We start from the raw sequence: 18,633 nt of genomic DNA on the forward strand, positions 1-18,633 counted from the left end.
ACAAGCCACTAGCCCGTCTCTTAGAACCTCTCATTTCCTTTCCGTCGTGGAAATCTATCCTCAAGGAAATCACTTCTCAGTGTTCCATCTGCTATTCTACTACCCCTCAGGAATTTCTCAGGCCCCCTCCCTTCCCTACACATCAAGTTCAAGGTTTTGCCCCCGCCCAGGACAGGAAAATTGACTTTACTCACATACCTCAAGTCAGGAAACTAAAATACCTCTTAGTCTAGGTAGATACTTTCACTGGATAGGTAGAGGCCTTTCCCACAGGGTCTGAGAAGGCCACCACAGTCATTTCTTCCCTTCTGTCAGACATAATTCCCTGGTTTGGCCTTCCCACCTCTATATAGTCCAATTGCAGACCGGCCTTTATTAGTCAAATCACCGAAGCAGTTTTTCAAGCTCTTAGTATTCAGTGGAACCTTCATACTCCTTACTGTCCTCAATTTTCAGGAAAGGTAGAACGGACTAATGGTCTTTTAAAAACACACCTCACCAAGCTCAGTCACTAACTTAAAAAGGACTGGACAATACTTTTACCACTTGCCCTTCTCAGAATTCAGGCCTGTCCTCGGAATGCTACAGGATACAGCCCGTTTAAGCTCCTGTATAGATGCTCCTTTTATTAGGTCCTAGTCTCATTCCAGACACCAGACCAACTTGGACTGCACCCCAAAAAACCTGTCATCCCTACTATCTTGTCTTGTCATATTCCTATTCACCATTCTCAACTACTCATAAATGCCCTGCTCTTGTTTACACTCCCAGTTTACACTATTTCTCCAAGCCATCACGGCTGATATCTCCTGGTGCTATCCCAAACCACCACTCTTAACTCCCTCTTAAAGTAAATAAATAATCTTTGCTGGCAGGGCTATGCTGAACCTCCTTGGGTACTCTCTAATTAGATGTCCTGGGTCCTCCCAATTCTTAGTCCTTTACTACCTGTTTTTTCTCCTCCTCTTATTCAGACTTTGTGTCTTTCGTTTAGTTTTTCAATTCATACAAAACCGCATCCAGGCCATCACCAATCATTCTATATGACAAATGCTCCTTCCAGCAACCCCACAATATCGCCTCTTACCACAAAATCTTCCTTCAGCTTAATCTCTCCCACTCTAGGTTCCCACGCCGCCCCTAATCCCACTTGAAGCAGCCCTGAGAAGCATCGCCCAGTATCTCTCCATAACACCCTCCAAATATTTTCACTGCCCCAACACTTCCAACACTATTTTGTTTTATTTTTCTTATTAATATAAGGAGACAGGAATGTTAGGCCTCTGAGCCGCAGCTAGGCCACATCCCGTGACCACATCCAGATGGCCAGTTCCTGCCTTAACTGATGACATTCCATCACAAAAGAAGTAGAAATGGCCTGCTCCTGCCTTAACTGATGGCATTACCTTGTGAAATTCCTTTTCCTGGCTCATCCTGGCTCAAAAGCTCCCCCACTGAGCACCTTGTGACGCCCCCCCAACCCCTGCCCACCAGAGAACAACCCCCTTTGTAATTTTCCTTTACTTGCCCAAATCCTATAAAATGGTCCCACCCCTATCTCCCTTCTCTGACTCTCTTTTTGGACTCAGTCTGCCTGCACCCAGGTGATTAAAAAGGTTTATTGCTCATGCAAAGCCTGTTTGGTGGTCTCTTCACATGGATGTGCATGACACATTCATCCTAGATTCATATTCAACTGCCAACTTGATAGTTCTACTGAGATGCCCCTCAGAATCCATGCATCTCTGAGCCTTTTTTTTTTTTTTTGAGGTGGAGTCTTGCTCTGTTGTGCCCAGGCTGGAGTGCAGTAGAACAATTTCAGCTCACTGCAACATCCGCCTCCTGGGTTCAAGAGATTCTCCCTCCTCAGTCTCTCAAGTAGCTGGGATCACAGGTGCCTGCAACTATGCCCAGCTAATTTTTTGTATTTTTAGCAGAGACAGGGTTTCACCAGGCTGGTCTTGAACTCCCGACCTCAGGTGATCTTCCTGCCTCGGCCTCCCAAAGTGCTGGAATTACAGGTGTGAGCCACCACACCCGACCAGCTGACGTTCTCTATGAACCTGATCCTTCACAAACTCCCTCATCTGAGATTAGAAAACTCCATCTCTCATGTTACTCGAACCAAAAACTTTATGGTCATCTTTGAATCCACTTTTTCTGTCATACCCTATAGCCAACTTATGGCTATATAAAAAATACCCTCACTACCGTTACAGGTATAACTCTAGTCCAAGTTACTATCATCTTGGCTGGATTATAAAATGGTTATAGTCTCCTTGCTTCCAGCCTTGCCCTCTTTAGTTTATTATCAGCATAACTATAAGATGATCCTGTTAACATGCCTTCCCTCTGACCAAAGCCCTTCAACTTCTGGGCCTGTCCCATAGAGAAAAGGCCACAGTCCTTGCATGTAAGGCCGTTTTTAGGACCCCTGTATTACCTCTCTGGCTTCATGTGTGATTCCTTTCTGTCTTGGCCACCCACTTGTAGCTACCTCCTCCTGCCCCAACACCACTTCACTGGCAGTTTGTCCATTCTGTGTGGAGTGCTTTTCCTGCACATAACATGGCTGGGTCCCTCACTTCTTTTAGGATGTAACTCAAATGAGAGAATTTCCTGTATCTAAAATTTCAGTCCCCACCCCAGATACTAGTAAACTCATCTCCTTGCTTTTTCTTTCTAGCGCTTATCACTATGTAACATACCACATAGCATTTATTTTGCATAATCATCTATCCTCTATAAGCTCAATGAGGATAGCATCTTTTGTCACTGTATCTTCTGCAGGTAAGCACAAAAAATAAAAAGTGTTCAACGCATGTTTGTTGAATGAATAGTAGGCAATGAATACATTTTAAAATTCTTCGTTGCTCTTCATTTTTCTTTTACCTTTCTGAAAACTCTTTTCAGGTTTTCTTTTAATTCCACTTCATCTGTTTTTCCCCTATACTTTTGTATCTTATCTACACACTCAACAAACTCTCATCTTGTAACCTCTCAGAACCTAGACTCTAACTTGAGTGCAAGTGATTCTTGCCTCTTCAATCTCAAGCATTTTCACATTATACCCACTTTCTAAGAGCCTATTGGAATTCCATTTTAGTTTTCTAATAAATCCTTCAAATTGTATAAAATAAAATGTATTATGTTCTCTCTTCAAACTTTTGTTCCATATCTTGCTTAGTGGTGTTACAGTCCATCTAATCACAAAAGCTAGAGCCACAGTCTCTTCCTCAGTTAGGAAATCCCTGTATGGCCCAAATGGCATTATGCTTTAATCGTCACCCAGCAAATATAAACATATATGCACGTGTATGTGTCACATATATGGTACACACACATGGCTACGTATGAGGCATAGAATTAGAGAACATATCTATGGACCAGACTCAAGCAACAAAAAACAACAGACACACACACAGCAGTGACAGCGACTAAAGTCAGTGCTCTATAAAGCTCTAAGTCAGAAAACTGGCAGAGCCAAAAGCTTAATCAAGAGCCAAAAGTTCCCTTGGTGTTGCAAGGAATGGAGGCAGGCTCAAACTGGACATGGGAGCAGGGCTCTCCACCTATGGAAACAGCAGTGACCACTGACTAGGACTAAGGTATATGTCAATTTGTGAACTTACAGTGCTTGAAGGAGGTAGTACTTGAGCCAATGCCAGCCAGCTCTATGACTGACTATGGCAAGTACCTACATCATCCCTAGCTTTTACTACAAAAGCTGTTTCTGGACCAAGGGTCCTGTGGTACCACAAGCATAAGACCACTAAAAAGGGAGAGTCAACCCTAAAAGGAAGAAAAGGAAAAAGATAAACCTGCAAACAAAATTTCCAAATCACATAACCAAAACTAACACTAAGAGAGATGGTAAACAAGACAGAGATTGTGTCAGTTTTGAAAAAATAAAAATACAACAATCTTTGTGATTTTGAAATAATTTTAAGATTATCAGAGACACAAGGAAGTAGCACCCGTATAATGTTGTGAAACACAAGTAGGCAGACACAGTTTAATAAGAAATGGCTAAAAACAGAAACCTCTAGCATTCTGACATATGTAAAGATACGGTCCTCAACATAAAAAAGGACTTTTTAGATTGCAGTTAAAATTAGAGCAGTAAGATAATTAATCTTAATAATTAAGATAATTATTCACCTAGAAAGAACACGTGAGAGTAAATGAGAAATATAAAAGATTATTTGAGGCTCCAAAACACATCTTAAAGGGATTTGAGAATTTCAGAGTAAATGGAAAGGCAGGTAAGCAGTTTTCTAAAAGGTCAAGGTTTTTCCAGAATTATAACGAATTTTCATATTAAACGGGCATCAGGTCAGGTATGTTAAATAAACTCACATTTAGAGCCATTACAATGAAACTGAAAAGGATGAAAGATAAAGTGAAGAAACTTAAAAGCTACCCCAGAGGGAAAGATGGATCAGTAGCAGAGCACTGACAATAGAGTGAGAACAGATTTCAACAAATGATTCTGAAAGACAGTCAAGTAAAACGACCACCAATTTAATACTTTTTATTCACTAAACCATAATTCAAGTTAGGGCAAGATGAGGATATCTTTAGACCCACAAAAGCCATGAGAACATATTTTTTAACAGGTCAAAAGAATTCCTAAGGAATACACAGCTGGCCCTTGAACAGTTTGAATTTGAACTACATAGGTCCACTTATATGGAGATTAAAAAAACAAACAAACAAACAAAAAACCTGGACCAAAAGTACAGTATTCAAGGGATACCAAACCTGCATATAAGGCAAGTTGACTTCAAATATGTGGGTTTCACAGGGCCAACCACAGGACTTGAGTATGTGTGGATTATGGTACACACAGGTGCTCCTGGAATGAATCCCGAGTACACTGAGGGACAACTGTAGTTTATCAAGAAGAAAAATTAACCAAACGTAATGAAATTAAGGAGATTGAAGGAATGGTAAAGTATGTTGGTCATTCTAATAAATATTTGGAAACAATTTCTAGAAAAATCCATGAAGACAGTGAAGATGAGCAGGAAAAGTTTGTTAAATCACTATCTTTTCTGGGAAGACAAAGAAGTATAACCCTTCACTAGTAAAAAAAAAAACAAAACAAAACCGGAGAGGCATAGAAAGAGAGAAAACATGTTAAAATTTTAGTGGTAACTTTACAAAGAATAAAAATATAACTAACCTGTAAGTTCCAAACTAGCAAGGGAAAACAAAAAATTCAAGTCCAGAAAAGGAAAAAAAGAGAAACGATGAGAAACAAAATAAAATAGCAGAAATAGCTCTGCAGGGTGTGGTGGTTCACGCCTATCTATAATCCCAGCACTTTGGGAGGCTGAGGCAGATGGATCACAAGATCAGGAGTTCAAGACTAGCCCGGCCAACATGGTGAAACCCTGTTTCTACTAAAAATACCAAAATTAGCCGGACATGGTGGTGGATGCCTCTAATCCCAGCTACTCTGGAGGCTGAGGCAGGAGAATGGCTTGAACCCAGGAGGCAGAGGTTGCAGTGAGCCACTATACTCCAGCCTGGGTGACAGAGTGAGACTCTGTCTCAGAAAAAAAAAAAAAAGACATTGTTCCAAATGCATTCATAATTCTCAAATTATAATAGCATGAATTCACTGTGATGGTTAATTTTACATGTCACCTTGACTGGGTTAAAGGATACCCAGATAACTGGCAAAACATTATTTCTGTTTTTGAGGGTGGTTCCATTAGAAATTAGCATTTGAATCAGTGGACTGAGTAAAGATGATCCCTCCACACCAATGTGGACAGGCATCATCCAATCCATTGTAGGTTCAGATAGAACAAAAAACGGGAAGAAAAGTGAATTCACGCTGTTGTAGAGCTGGGAAATCCATCTTATCCTTGTCCTTTAACATCAGAGCTCCAAGTTCCCAGGCCTTAGGTCTTGGACTGAAAGTTACATCATCTGGTTCTCAGGTCTTTGGGTCAGGCTGCATTACACCACTGGTTTTCCCGGTTCTCCAGCTTGCAGACAGCATATTGTGGGACTTCATAGCCTCCATAATCACATAAACCAATTCCCGTAATAAATCTATATCTATCTATCTATCTATCTATCTATCTATCTATCTATCTATCTATCTATCTATCTATATGTATCTCCTATTGGTTCCGTTTTTCTGTAGAACCCTAATACACACACCTATTAAAGATGACCATGTTGGGAAAAGTTGTAAGTATATTTTGATTATAACAGACACAATTTTTTTATTATGATTAAAACAACGCAACATAAACTTACCATCTTAAAATTTAAGTGTATAGCTCAGTAATGTTAAGCATATTCACATTGTTCAGGAACAGATTTCCAGAAATTTTCCATCTTGCAAATCTGAAAATCTATACCTGTTAAGCAACAACTCCCATTTCCTCATCCCGCCAGCCCCTGGTAACTACTATTCTACTTTCTGTTTCTTTGCCTACTTCAGATACTTGATGTAAATGGACTCATACTTCAGAAATGGCATAGTAAGATTGGAAATGACAAAACTGGGAAAAATATACCAAACAAATAAAAAATTAACTTCGTAAAGAATAGATATCAGACACTCCAAGCAAGTTAAACTTTGAGTAACCCTGATTTTTAAGAAGTGGGCCATGAGAGATGCAGTAATGAAAGAGACCAAGGAAAATGACCAGCAAGACAAGTAGGATTAGAAAAACGTAGAGTTTCATTAAGGTGCTACAACAATGTATTAGTCCAGTAAAATAAAAAACGTAAACATATGGTTAAGTGTGGAAGTTAGGAAAACTGGGGATCTTGGCAAAAGTAATTTCAATTGAACACGAACAAATTTTGATCTTCCCGGGTTGAAAAGGAACTAAGATTTTGAGACGTTTGGATGAGAAAAATAAGAGAGGGAGGCCGGGCGCGGTGGCTCAAGCCTGTAATCCCAGCACTTTGGGAGGCCGAGACGGGCGGATCACGAGGTCAGGAGATCGAGACCATCCTGGCTAACACGGTGAAACCCCGTCTCTACTAAAAAATACAAAACTAGCCAGGCGTGGTGGCCGGCGCCTGTAGTCCCAGGTACTCGGGAGGCTGAGGCAGGGGAATGGCGTGAACCCGGGAGGCGGAGCTTGCAGTGAGCTGAGATCCGGCCACTGTACTCCAGCCTGGGTGACAGCGAGACTCCGTCTCAAAAAAAAAAAAAAAAAAAAAAAAAAAAAAAGAAAGAAAAATAAGAGAGGGGATAACATAGAGGCAAGGTTAAGGGAAGATGGATATTGCATTATAGGATTCTCACAATCATATTTATAGTTGAGGACAAAAGAGAGACGGCAACTTCTCACTCCAGCTACATCACTATAGTTCCCCCATAAACCCCATACTTTTTAACTTGGAGCCACTCAGTGTTCCACAGAAAAGAAAAACATCTCTTGATGCACGTGGCCACCTGTTTACCTTTAGTAAACTACACAAGTTGACTTCCTGCTAAGTGTCCACACATCATCTAATTCATCATGTGATTACACGGCTAAGTGCTAGACCACATCACCTGGCGATTGTCAAAAACAGATCTTTTCACTTCATTTCTTCCTAGAAAGTATCTGATTAACACAGAGGTTAACAGTTTTTAGTATTTTATACAACGACATCACAGCTGGCTTAGTAATAGCTGCTTCTCTGTGATTTTATCAGATGGTTCACAGGGTTCTGTGGGAAAACAGCTATTATACTTGGGGTAAAAGCAAAAGCTTTGTCTTGGAAGAACTGGATTCTGCCAAGTGAGAAAGAAGAAAAAATATTTCAGGACAAAAGTTTTGTCGTTTATCTAGCACTTTCTTGAGAGAATATTTGTCTTAGTAATGTTACCATATCTATAGCATCTAAGCTAGCACCTAGCACAGTAGCCATTCAAATGTTTGCAGAACTGAATATGAGATAATATATACAATGATGTTTAGTTTATAAAAGGACACAGTGCACGGCGGGGGGTAAGGAGTACTGTATGGTCAAAACATTCGGGGGTGATGAGAGCATGGCTTGAAGGGTGAGCTGGGACGTGTAAGAAAGGTCTTATATGACATAACTAGGATTTAAAATTACTCATCGAAGGTTTTTAAACAGGGAGGTGGCCCATTTAGATTTACTTTAGAAAAGGTATTTCTGGTGACAGCAAAGACAATGGATTGGATAAAACAAGGGAGGAGAAGACAAGTTAAAACACTGCAACAAAGGGGCTGAACTTCAGCTGTGGCAATGGGTTAAGAGGGAAGGTATCATCAGCCTTGAGAAAACTCAGGAGCAAAACCATCAGGAACGGTGATTACCGGTGATTAAACAAGAAAGAGAGTACCAGAACTGGAACTGCTGTGGAATGCAGGTGGAGAAAAGAGATAATTGGCTTAGCCTGGGACATGCTGGTGAGGCCCATGTAACACTTCCAGGTAGTACAGTTAGAAAGTAAACATTTGGAGACAATCACTGCCAGTTACAGGAGCCTACTGAGCTATAGCATTTAACATATCAATAATTAAGTATTTATTCATGAACCTGCTTCGTGTCCCACTGATAATTAGAATAAGATTTTATTCATTTTTCACATCACCAGAGCGTAAGAAATGTTTGAAAACTGAGTGTATTGCTATCAAATTTCAACTCTGAGCTGTCATTAGATCAAAACAAAGCTATAGGAAGTAATCTCAAAATAACCACCAAAACAACTAGAATAATCTCATAAAAGTATTAGGCGTTGTACTGAAGAAAAAAAAGGGTTAAGAAAAAAGTTAAACTTGTAAAATAGAAGCCAAAGTTCAACATGAAACCCAAGAAAGGCATACAAAAAAATTACAGAAGAAAAGCAAGAATTGTACGGTTGTGATTTTTTTTTTTGAGAACGGAGTCTCGCTCTGTCGCCCAGGTGGGCTGGAGGTTGCAAGTGGCCGGAATCTTCAGCTCACTGCAAGCTCCGCCTCCCGTGGTTTACGCCATTCTCCTGCCTCAGCCTCCGGGTAGTAGCTGGGACTTACAGCGCCCGCCATCCTCGCCGGCTAGTTTTTTTGTATTTTTTAGTAGGAGACGGGGGTTTTCACCATGTTCGCCAGGATGGTCTCATCTCCTGACCTCGTGATCCGCCCATCTCGGCCTCCCAAAGTGCTGGGATTTACAGGGCTTGAGCACCCGCGCACCGGCTTTTGTATTCTTTAAAATGTATTCTTAAAATTTCTTTAACTAAAACATGTAATTTTAATTAAAAGCCACATGTGAATGTTAGTTTAACTTTTCTGGTATTCGTGGGTACCCACCATCACATAGGCAGATACGGAATCCAGATCTGACACTAAAAAAAATAGGAATGAAAAATGAACTTGTAATTTTTACAATAGTGAAATGGACTTGATAAATTATGCACATTTTAATCTACAATGTAGACTTTCATGTTTTATCTTAATAATATACCTTGAGTAAAATAAAACATCTTTGTCAAAAGACATCACATTCAGGAACAGATTTTCAACAACAACAAAAAACCAAATGGCCCAAGTTATTCAGATAATTCAGAAAATATGTGGGCAAAACCTCTTCTCTATTAAAATAAAATACCAATGAAAATACTTCTGTGCCATTTTAGCTCACATTTGAGACTAAGCAAGACAATTATTTCAGGACTTTCCTATTACACATTTGTTTAAGAAATGCTCCATGAAAAAGGTTAAGTTCTGGCAGCTAGATATTTCTGGAGTATGAATATTATTCAATTCATGAAGAAACTGTACCTCTCTTTGAAGACTAGTTGTTTTCTTGGCAGGGTACTGTGTTATCCAATGTGTTAATAGAATGCTGTCTTAAACGATGAGTTCTAAATTATCCTATTACAAAAATCTGATCACTTCAGATTGTAAGAGTGGGAAGGACACCTCAGGCATTTTGCAAGGACATGTGGTTCCCATTCTCTTGAAGAACACCAGTATAGCACATCTATGGTAATATTGGTTATACATCACTTCCTATCACATTGAATTGAAAGAAATAAAGCCTCCCAAGTTGTGTACAAACACCAAACCACTTTCCTTTCTTCTGTCAATCTTTAAAAAGTAGTACGGCTCTACTGTGACCAATAACTTTTGGTTTCTTTCTGTAGAAAGGCTGTGAAAATAAATTATATATATTCCAGATACTTAACTTTCATAAAATTTTGCCAGAACTAAGGAATGCTTTTCCCCAATATCCTCCAATTAGTGCCAATAGTGGAATTAAGATAAAAATAATACAGAAATTTTGTGAACATCTTTTAAGATACGTTGTACATGAACTCATATCAAAAGCATAGGATGATTAAACTGGAATTTTAAGCATTCCTCCAAGCAATGTGACATTTATCTACATTAGGCTTTTTACATTGAGTCTATGTTATTTTAGGATATCGTACCACCTACTAATTCATTTTAATTCAATATGGAGTCTCAAAATTGTATATATTATTTTCCTGCAAATTGTGAAAGAGAAATCAAGTTCCTACTCTTTCTCCAGACAGTTAAGATTACATCTAATTCACACATTTCAGCACATACACACAGTAAAAGGGTAAAATCATATTGATGTAGAGTGAATCTAATTTTTGAATTTCCAGCATTAATGATTTAAACCTTTGTGCTGAAGTACGGAAAAATTAAATCCTTTAAAAGAAGTTCATAATAACTGAAAAAGGCCCCATCTGGCAATAATGAAGACAAATTAACAATAAAATTTTGAAAATCTGGCAATATGATCAAGCCAAAGCATACCAAATTACTTCTCTGTATTTAGTCACTGGTGGCCCAAGGAAGGATCAACTTCCTGTCTTGGACTCTGACTCTGGCGTCTAAATTAAAGCAGGAAAATCGACTGCAATCTGGGTTCCAGGTTTCTGGCTCACAAGCAACAAAGCTCAAAACTTACTAAAAGCTGGAAGACTTTACCCTCGACATATTCTCTAAGAAGAATCCGCTTTTTGAATAGCTGCTTTCAGTTTAGTTTAAAGACAAGACAATGGCATAAATTCACACCTTGAAGGTTAGCTGATTTTTAAAGCTTATTGTGCTATATTAACTCCTTTTGTGCCAATTTATGTTGAGCAAGAGTTTTTCTTTAAACTACACATATGAGCTAGAATTTACTAAAGAAGAAAGTTTGATAATCTGAATTAAACTGAATTGCTTTTCCATTCAATTATTTTGAATTGTGTCATCTAGTTTTGAAAATATTGTTATATTCATTTTCTGTGTATATATGCCTGTCATGTAATTACATTTTCAATAAATACTGTTTTAAAACAAATGTTTTAAATAGTTTTATGTGCTTAAGTAACAGATTTTATACTTAGTTTTTAACCAAACCTTGATGATCAAAGAAAATATTTCAGTAATTGTTCAAGAATAGCTTAGAAGTACCATTTATATACAAACTGCTCTTCCAGCAGAAAATCAATAAAAACAGAAAACAATTCTAGCAGCATCTCACTATAACCTGGAACAGTGCATTGAAAGTCCACCTCTGCTATGGCCATTTTAGCTATAGACATGTGCAATAAACCACTCGCTTGCTGTAAGAAAAGGGACGGCAAAAGTGAAACTACTTGATAAGCATAGGGCATTGGACCATGTAAACCATCATTATAAATAAAGAATCATGAATTGAGCAGTGATTTATGGAATGGTAGTTGTATTATATTACACCAGATTATAACAACAAATCTCTTTTTGTTCATAGACTTAGAAATAAATTAATGTACCTTAAATCTCTGTAGCTCCTTCTCGTTTACAATTGTGCTTCCATATGCACAATCTGATTTCACTCTGTATTACAACAATCCTGGGAGGTAGAAAGAACGGTCATTTTTGTTCGTACTTTAATGGGCTAAATATAATTCCCATCAGTTTGAGACGTGATAATGTGAACTAATTAAGCCTAAGTTGTGTTGAAAATAATAAAAATTGTTACTGTATAAATGGGGCTTGGCATCAAATTGACACATTTTATTAAATATAACGTGCAAAATATAATGAAGTAATTTCTATTTAAAAAACGGTACAAGGCAGGTATTATTTAAAATGCTTTAGTAACTCATTTTCAATAAAAGAAATCTGGCATTATAAAATACATAAAATAATCATGATTTATAGCATTAATTTATGTAAGATACTTTTTTGCATAAAACAAAGTTATAAAATAGTTTAAAAGGTATTCTTATATGAGCATCATTTCCAGTATAAAATTTTCATAACTTTTGTAATTTTGGTTCATCTGTATAAATAAAGCATTTTTATCCTTTTAAAATTCATAACTCCATTTAAAAAACATAAGATTCTCTCTCTTTTAAATAAAAGTTCACTTGAGGTAGTATGTTAAGCTTTTCCTTTGGTCTCATTCAGTCTATGTGTCCAAGTCATACGACTGAAAATGTGGAGTCCTGTAGTTCTCTAAAGTCTGTTTAAAGGTACAAATGTGATTTTCTTCCTGAAAATCTGTCCTTTCTTTCCCATCTTCCTCTGACCCAGAGTCCAAGTCTGGGGAAGAATGAGCTTTCAAATAAAAGGCTCTTGGCTGACAATCTGATGGCTGTCCAAAGCTTGAATAGGCATCTAGGTGAGGTCTCCTGAGAGCTTTTCCAAAGGTACCTGAAAGAAAGAAACACCTTGAGCACAGGGGTCTCTTTGCTAGCATGTGAATCAATAAAACCCACTGCAAATGAAGAAACATCTTACCCCATGAATATGAGTGTTTTCTACAAGTCCACATTGTGGCACTCACACATTTACATCTGTGTTACAGACAGATCACTTCTAGAATGGAGCAAAAGACATTTGCCCTCCCTCATATTTGCATCCACTGAACAAATGCATCTATTATTTATCATTTCTCGTGATCTGCAGTGATGTTAATGGTCATGCAATAAAGCTCCCCAATATAAGTTTCCCCATATCCTAGCTGACAGCCCACCAATTTCGGTGAAGGGTGCGTTGGACGGTAACATCCAAGTGAACTGGAGCTAAATATACAAATTTTCTTTCAAAATAACCTACGTCCTGCCCTTTCTTCATTAACTGTAGCAAAATATTACTCAATTGAATCCAATTCTTGCCTCAGTCATACAAAGCATATTATTTTAATTTTTTCCAAAAAGGAATATAAATAATTACACTGTGATAAAACATAACATTTCGTAGAAGTTGGGTAAAATATTTGAAAATCCTCCCTTTTTTTATTGTCAACATGGCAAGTTGTGGCTGATTTTCCCATCTCTCCGTTCAGTGAAAAGATGATCTCAGCTCTTCCATCCTATTATCCCCATGCATCAGACGAAAAAATTCACAAGCTAATCTCAGTGCCAGCCAGCATCTAATACCACCGATTTGGACCTTAAGGCTGGTTTTCTTTGCCAAAGGTAGTCCAGCTTGTCAGACTAACAGTTGTTGCTAGGTAGGATGCTGTTTTCCACCCTTTGACTGCGGGTTCAGTTGGAAGCCACCAGACATACTAAACCACAATCATGCAGAGAACACAACTCCACCCCAAAGGCCGTGGGAGCCCAAAACCACTTTTTCCACATGGCTGACAAGCTGAGCTCCTAAGTCCTCCCCAAACCGTTGTCTTGGAGTAGATGCCACACACAGTGCTACCCAGAAAGCTCCTGAGGCTTAGTTATAGATTAAACACATCATCAAGTAAAATCCCACCTCTGACTTTGCTTTTAGAGGCATTTACACGACCTAGTCGGATGTCATGGCAGCCTCATTCAAGAAACCGTTTTTTACCAGTTTGACATTCAAGGCTCTCATTGCTCTCTCACACACGACTTGGAGTACGGATCCTCAGACGAGGTACCTGGTAACTTAATAAACTTACCCATGAAAGAATTACTCGAGGCAACCGACGCTGGCTCTGGATTTGTGCTAAAATCTAAAGAGGACTTGTTTGGACACAGACTTTTCATTCCGGGTCCTTCATTTTGAGAGTAACTAGTGTTAAGTAGCTTCCTCACATGTGAGGGCCATGCTATATCACTGAAGCTCCGTTCGCAGGATTCTTCTGAAGGATGAGAACATGGGTAGCACTCCTTTTTCCTTATGTACCTGGGCTCATAGTGGTCCATTAAAGCTGTTCTTGGATCAGGACTGCAACCTTTTTAATTTGGGGGTAATAACAGAAGGAGATTATGGTTAGCACATCTAGAAGTCTCTAAGAAACAGAACTGTACTCAGGCAAGAAAACTACCTTACCTGTATGATACGTTTCAAAAGGATCTGAGCCATACAGATTTCCCTTCAAATACACAGGGCCTGTAGATCCCAAAAAGGGACAAAGGAACGGGTCTGTGGCAGCTTCCACATCAGCTTCACTGCTGTTGTCAATATGGCAGGTCCCTTTGAAACAAAAGACTCAGTCACCGATCCAATTATTCAAGTGCCATTCTCCCCAGTTTTGGCATTTTCCATATTTATAGATGAAAGTTTGACTAGAACATCACATAGACCAAAAAATTGCAAAAATTTACAGTGGGGTTTTAAAACTTTTATTAGAGGACTTGATTAGTCACTGTGCTAGGTGTGTCAGCCTTATTGCTCACTTGGTTTCTAAGGCAAACTGATGTATGTGGATCCTGCAGCCAAGGCAGCCATGGTCTGAACCACATACCATCAGCACTGTCCCCTTCTAACAAAAGGTCCCAGATGACCAGAACCAGGATTGGCACTTGGCCAATGACCTCTTAATGCCCATCTCAAAGGTAAGCTCAGCTAAACATATCATCTCATGGGTATTTGAACCAAACAACACAGAAATGATATGCCATTTGCTGCTGGACACAGCAGGTGAAGAATAAGTGATATCAGGGTTAGAGATGTTACGATGAGGCATGTGTCTGGGAAGCAGAAACTGGGCAGTCAGAGGTGGTGGGCTGAGAGAAAAGCAAATATGCAGAATGTGACGCAGTAATGCTGGTAGCCCAGAGCTTCTCTGGGAGCAGCCTCATCTCCAGCCCCAGCATCTAGGCAGCCTGGCATTATTATGCCCCAGTTCTGTCCCTTTAGGTTTTCCTTAAGTGTCTTTTCAGTTAACCCCATTACAGTTTAATGAGCTTTGCCACTAAATGGGTCTAACCAGAATACTCACTTCTGTGCTCAGATCCTCTAACTCTATGCTATCTGTAGCTTGCCAAGCACTTTTAATTTATCTCATCTCTGACGAAACTGTGAAATTGAAAACAAATATACTTCTCTCCCAACTACAATGTCTATCACAGAGCAGCATATAATAAATACTTATGGGAAAAGTTGGTCATATATTTTAGAATAACATAGATGGCTTCCACTTGCTGAGCCCTTAATACGTGCCTAGCACCACGTAGTTTTCCATTTTCATTTCATTTGCACAAGTACCTCACCAGAAAGTACTCCACATGCCCCAAAGTACATGGAGTAAGTAGTAGGAATCGGTCTTGTACAAAATCTGTGCTCTTGTATTATGCTGTCTCCATTATTATTGTGGAAACCATGCAGCATTGAAAGCAAGGGTCAGAATTAGACTTCTCAAAGAGGCTGGGCGCGATGGCTCACGCCTGTAATCCCAGCACTTTGGGAGGCTGAGGTGGGCAGATCACCCGAGGTCAGGAGTTCAAGATTAGCCTGGCCAACATGGGAAAACCCCGCCTCTACTAAAAATACAAGAACAAAAGAAAGCATCAGCCAGGCATGGTGGCACATGGCTACAGTCCCAGTTACTTGAGAAGCTGAGGCAGAAGAATCTCTTGAACCCAGGAGGTGGAGGTTGCAGTGAGCCGAGACTGCGTCACTGTATTCCAACCTGGGTGACAGAGTGAGACTTCATCTCAAAATACATAAATAAAAATAAATAAACAAAAAATAGACTTCTCAAAAGAAAATAATGTAAACCATTTGACTGTTAAGCCCATTCATGTAACCAGTTAATATCATTTAAGGAAGGAGAACATTCAGGGCCAAAGAACACTTATAACGTAAAGGATATACGAACGTCCTTTACACATGGAATAATTACACTTTTCTAAATCCGCCAGTCTGTTTGTATTGTTAGAAACAAAAATTTATTTTTTTTCCTAGTATTTAAGAGAAGGGTATAGAACTATACAATTTCAACTTTGCTAGTGATCTTGGGCCAGGTCCTAAATGTCAGTGTTATCAATGTCTTGTGAAAATGAGTATCGTATCTGAGTCTTCCACCATATGACTTCAAAACAATTACAGCCCACGTTCATTTTAAACACTTACCACTACTGTCATGTTGTGGTAAGAAAAATCCAGCACCTGAAGATGTGACAAACTGGTGGTGGCTTCCACTTTCTGAAGACACGTACCCATCCTGCCTGTCAGCTAACGTTCCCTGAGATGACAAATAACTAGGAATATCTGCTGGCAAGTTGGTCTCATCTGTAATAAAACAGCAGCATTTTATTAACCAAGAATGATCGTAATTTTCCCATAGGCATCCCAGGGGAATGGCATAGACTATTTTGGCTTCTGTGTACATCAAATTAGGGGGGATCTACTGTGGCAAAACCATCTCGATTGTACAGTATTCTGGAATGGCAAATTAGGACTTTGCTGCTCCGGGAAGTGTAAGCTGACTTTCTATTTTATTACCCGTTGGATGCACCTCCCAAATTTCAAAACAACAAATGTTTAAAAAGATTTTTTAAAAGGCTGAAGGCTTAAGAATTTTCATGGGACAGTATTTAAGCTTTCGAATTAAGCTTGATTATTGCCATATTCTCTGCTTAATATTATTAATCAATATCTGACTTTGCACATACTAATCAAGTCACAGCCCCTCTTCCACTAATAAAATCCAACCTAAGTACATGCACACACACACACAACAAGACACACAACTACTGCAGAAAGTAAACCTCATCATTAAAGGGCTGTTCCTGGTTCTCCATCACTATCTTATGAAGGAGTTAGAAATATTTTAGTCAGTGACTTGGATTTTATCTCACTGCCACAGGATATTCTGACGTCATTTTAACAAAAAGTATTAATCTTTAAACATCAGCTTTATTTGGGGCTGGAGTGTTATTTTTAGCGAACCAGATTTCTGCAGCTTGAAAAAAATGAGTCACCCTTCTGAGATGAACTCAGACTGCAAGACACACGTTCTAGAAGTATTTGCAGAACCACAAATACACATGACTCCCATGACCTGTGCCAAGCTTCTGTTTACACACCTGTGTTGGTAATGCTGCAATCTTCATTCCTCCGCCTTGTGTGGTATATGATGACCACCCACACGAGCGACGTGCCCACCACACAGCAAACCACGGCTATGATCACGACACCCACAGTGGCCCATCCGTCATCATCTAACGATGGGGCAGTCATCTGAGGGGAGTCGCAGGTCGGAGTGGGGATCACACTGAGGCGCACGTTTCCTCTCTCAGTGCCAAGTGTATTAGACATCTCACATGTGTATTTCCCAGCATCACTGACATCTGAGTCCACGATAATCAGAAGCTGATTGCCTGCTGCAAAAAAGTGCCTCTCGGTTACCACCAAAGGGCTATCATCTTTGGTCCAGTTCAATTTGGGGGGAGGGCTTCCTCCAGCAATGCACTGTAGGACGGCCGTTTCTCCCTTGGTTACCGTTCGGTCCAACAGAGGCCGCAAAAATGATGGCGTTTCTGAAATAACAAGTTATACTTTTAATTTCCCAAATAAAATTTAGTTTCCATATCATAAAATGTAGCATTTAAACTTATTCAAATTGCAACCTAAAATCTTATTCTCCCACAACTTACTGGACAGGCTTTTTTAAGAGCCTAAACATATACAACATTCAGTATTTCACTATTCTGCTATCATTAACTCATAACACCGGTTAAGCATAATATCTACTATTTTTAAAATCTCAACTTCCCTCACTTTTGCAAAAGTCAGGAAGCTGGTGGTGGCAGGGAGAGTGGAAAACAAAACCTTTTTTAAAATAGAAAGTATAAAATAATTTCAAGCACAAGGCTACGTTGATAAATAAGAAAAATCAGAATGCTTAAGTTTTTTAAGTGAAACTTTTTAGGGCCGGATGCCCAGGCCTATATTGAAACTCTGACAATAATTTACTTTTATTATTTAGTATCTTAATAGGTTACTTTAATTAGCTCTTTCAAAGACACAGGAATAATAATTGTGTTTACATTTTTAAAAAGCATTTGGTTAGGTAAAAGATGAAAAAAACTTTCAGGAGGTATGGTAGGCTGAGAGAAAAGAGTAAGGCCTTCCCAATTTGTTCCTACATTTTTTAAATATGCTCTTTATGGTGTTAAGACTACCAATATAGGCTGGGTGTGGTGGCTCACGCCTGTAATTCCAGCACTTTGGGAGGCCGAGGCAGGTGGATCACGAGGTCAGGAGATTGAGACCATCCTGATTAACACAGTGAAACTCCGCCTCTACTAAATATGCAAAAAAAAATTAGCCTGGTGTGGTGGCGGGCGCCTGTAGTCCCAGCTACTTGCGAGGCTGAGGCAGGAGAATGGCGTGAACCCAGGAGGTGGAGCTTGTAGTGAGCCGAGACTGCGCCACTGCACTCTAGCCTGGGCGACAGGGCGAGACTCTGTCTCAAAAAAAAAAAAAAAACAAAGAA

At 39.3% G+C, this 18,633-nt stretch overlaps 1 protein-coding gene across 1 annotated transcript in view; it reads right to left on the minus strand.

The window, feature by feature from the left end:
• Nucleotides 1-11,975: 11,975 nt before the first annotated feature.
• Nucleotides 11,976-18,633, minus strand: part of LRIG3 (leucine rich repeats and immunoglobulin like domains 3) — a 48,137-nt gene continuing 41,479 nt past the window's right edge. The window contains exons 15-19 of the mRNA XM_017854878.1: nt 17,222-17,674; nt 16,266-16,424; nt 14,241-14,384; nt 13,867-14,142; nt 11,976-12,638 (exon numbers count right to left, since the gene is read on the minus strand). Coding sequence (XP_017710367.1) covers nt 12,394-12,638; nt 13,867-14,142; nt 14,241-14,384; nt 16,266-16,424; nt 17,222-17,674 — 1,277 coding nt within the window. The 3' untranslated portion in view covers nt 11,976-12,393. The remainder of the gene's footprint in view (nt 12,639-13,866; nt 14,143-14,240; nt 14,385-16,265; nt 16,425-17,221; nt 17,675-18,633) is intronic.

Source organism: Rhinopithecus bieti, unplaced genomic scaffold (assembly GCF_001698545.2).
Source record: "Rhinopithecus bieti isolate Rb0 unplaced genomic scaffold, ASM169854v2 scaffold_39529, whole genome shotgun sequence".
Lineage (NCBI taxonomy): Eukaryota > Metazoa > Chordata > Mammalia > Primates > Cercopithecidae > Rhinopithecus > Rhinopithecus bieti.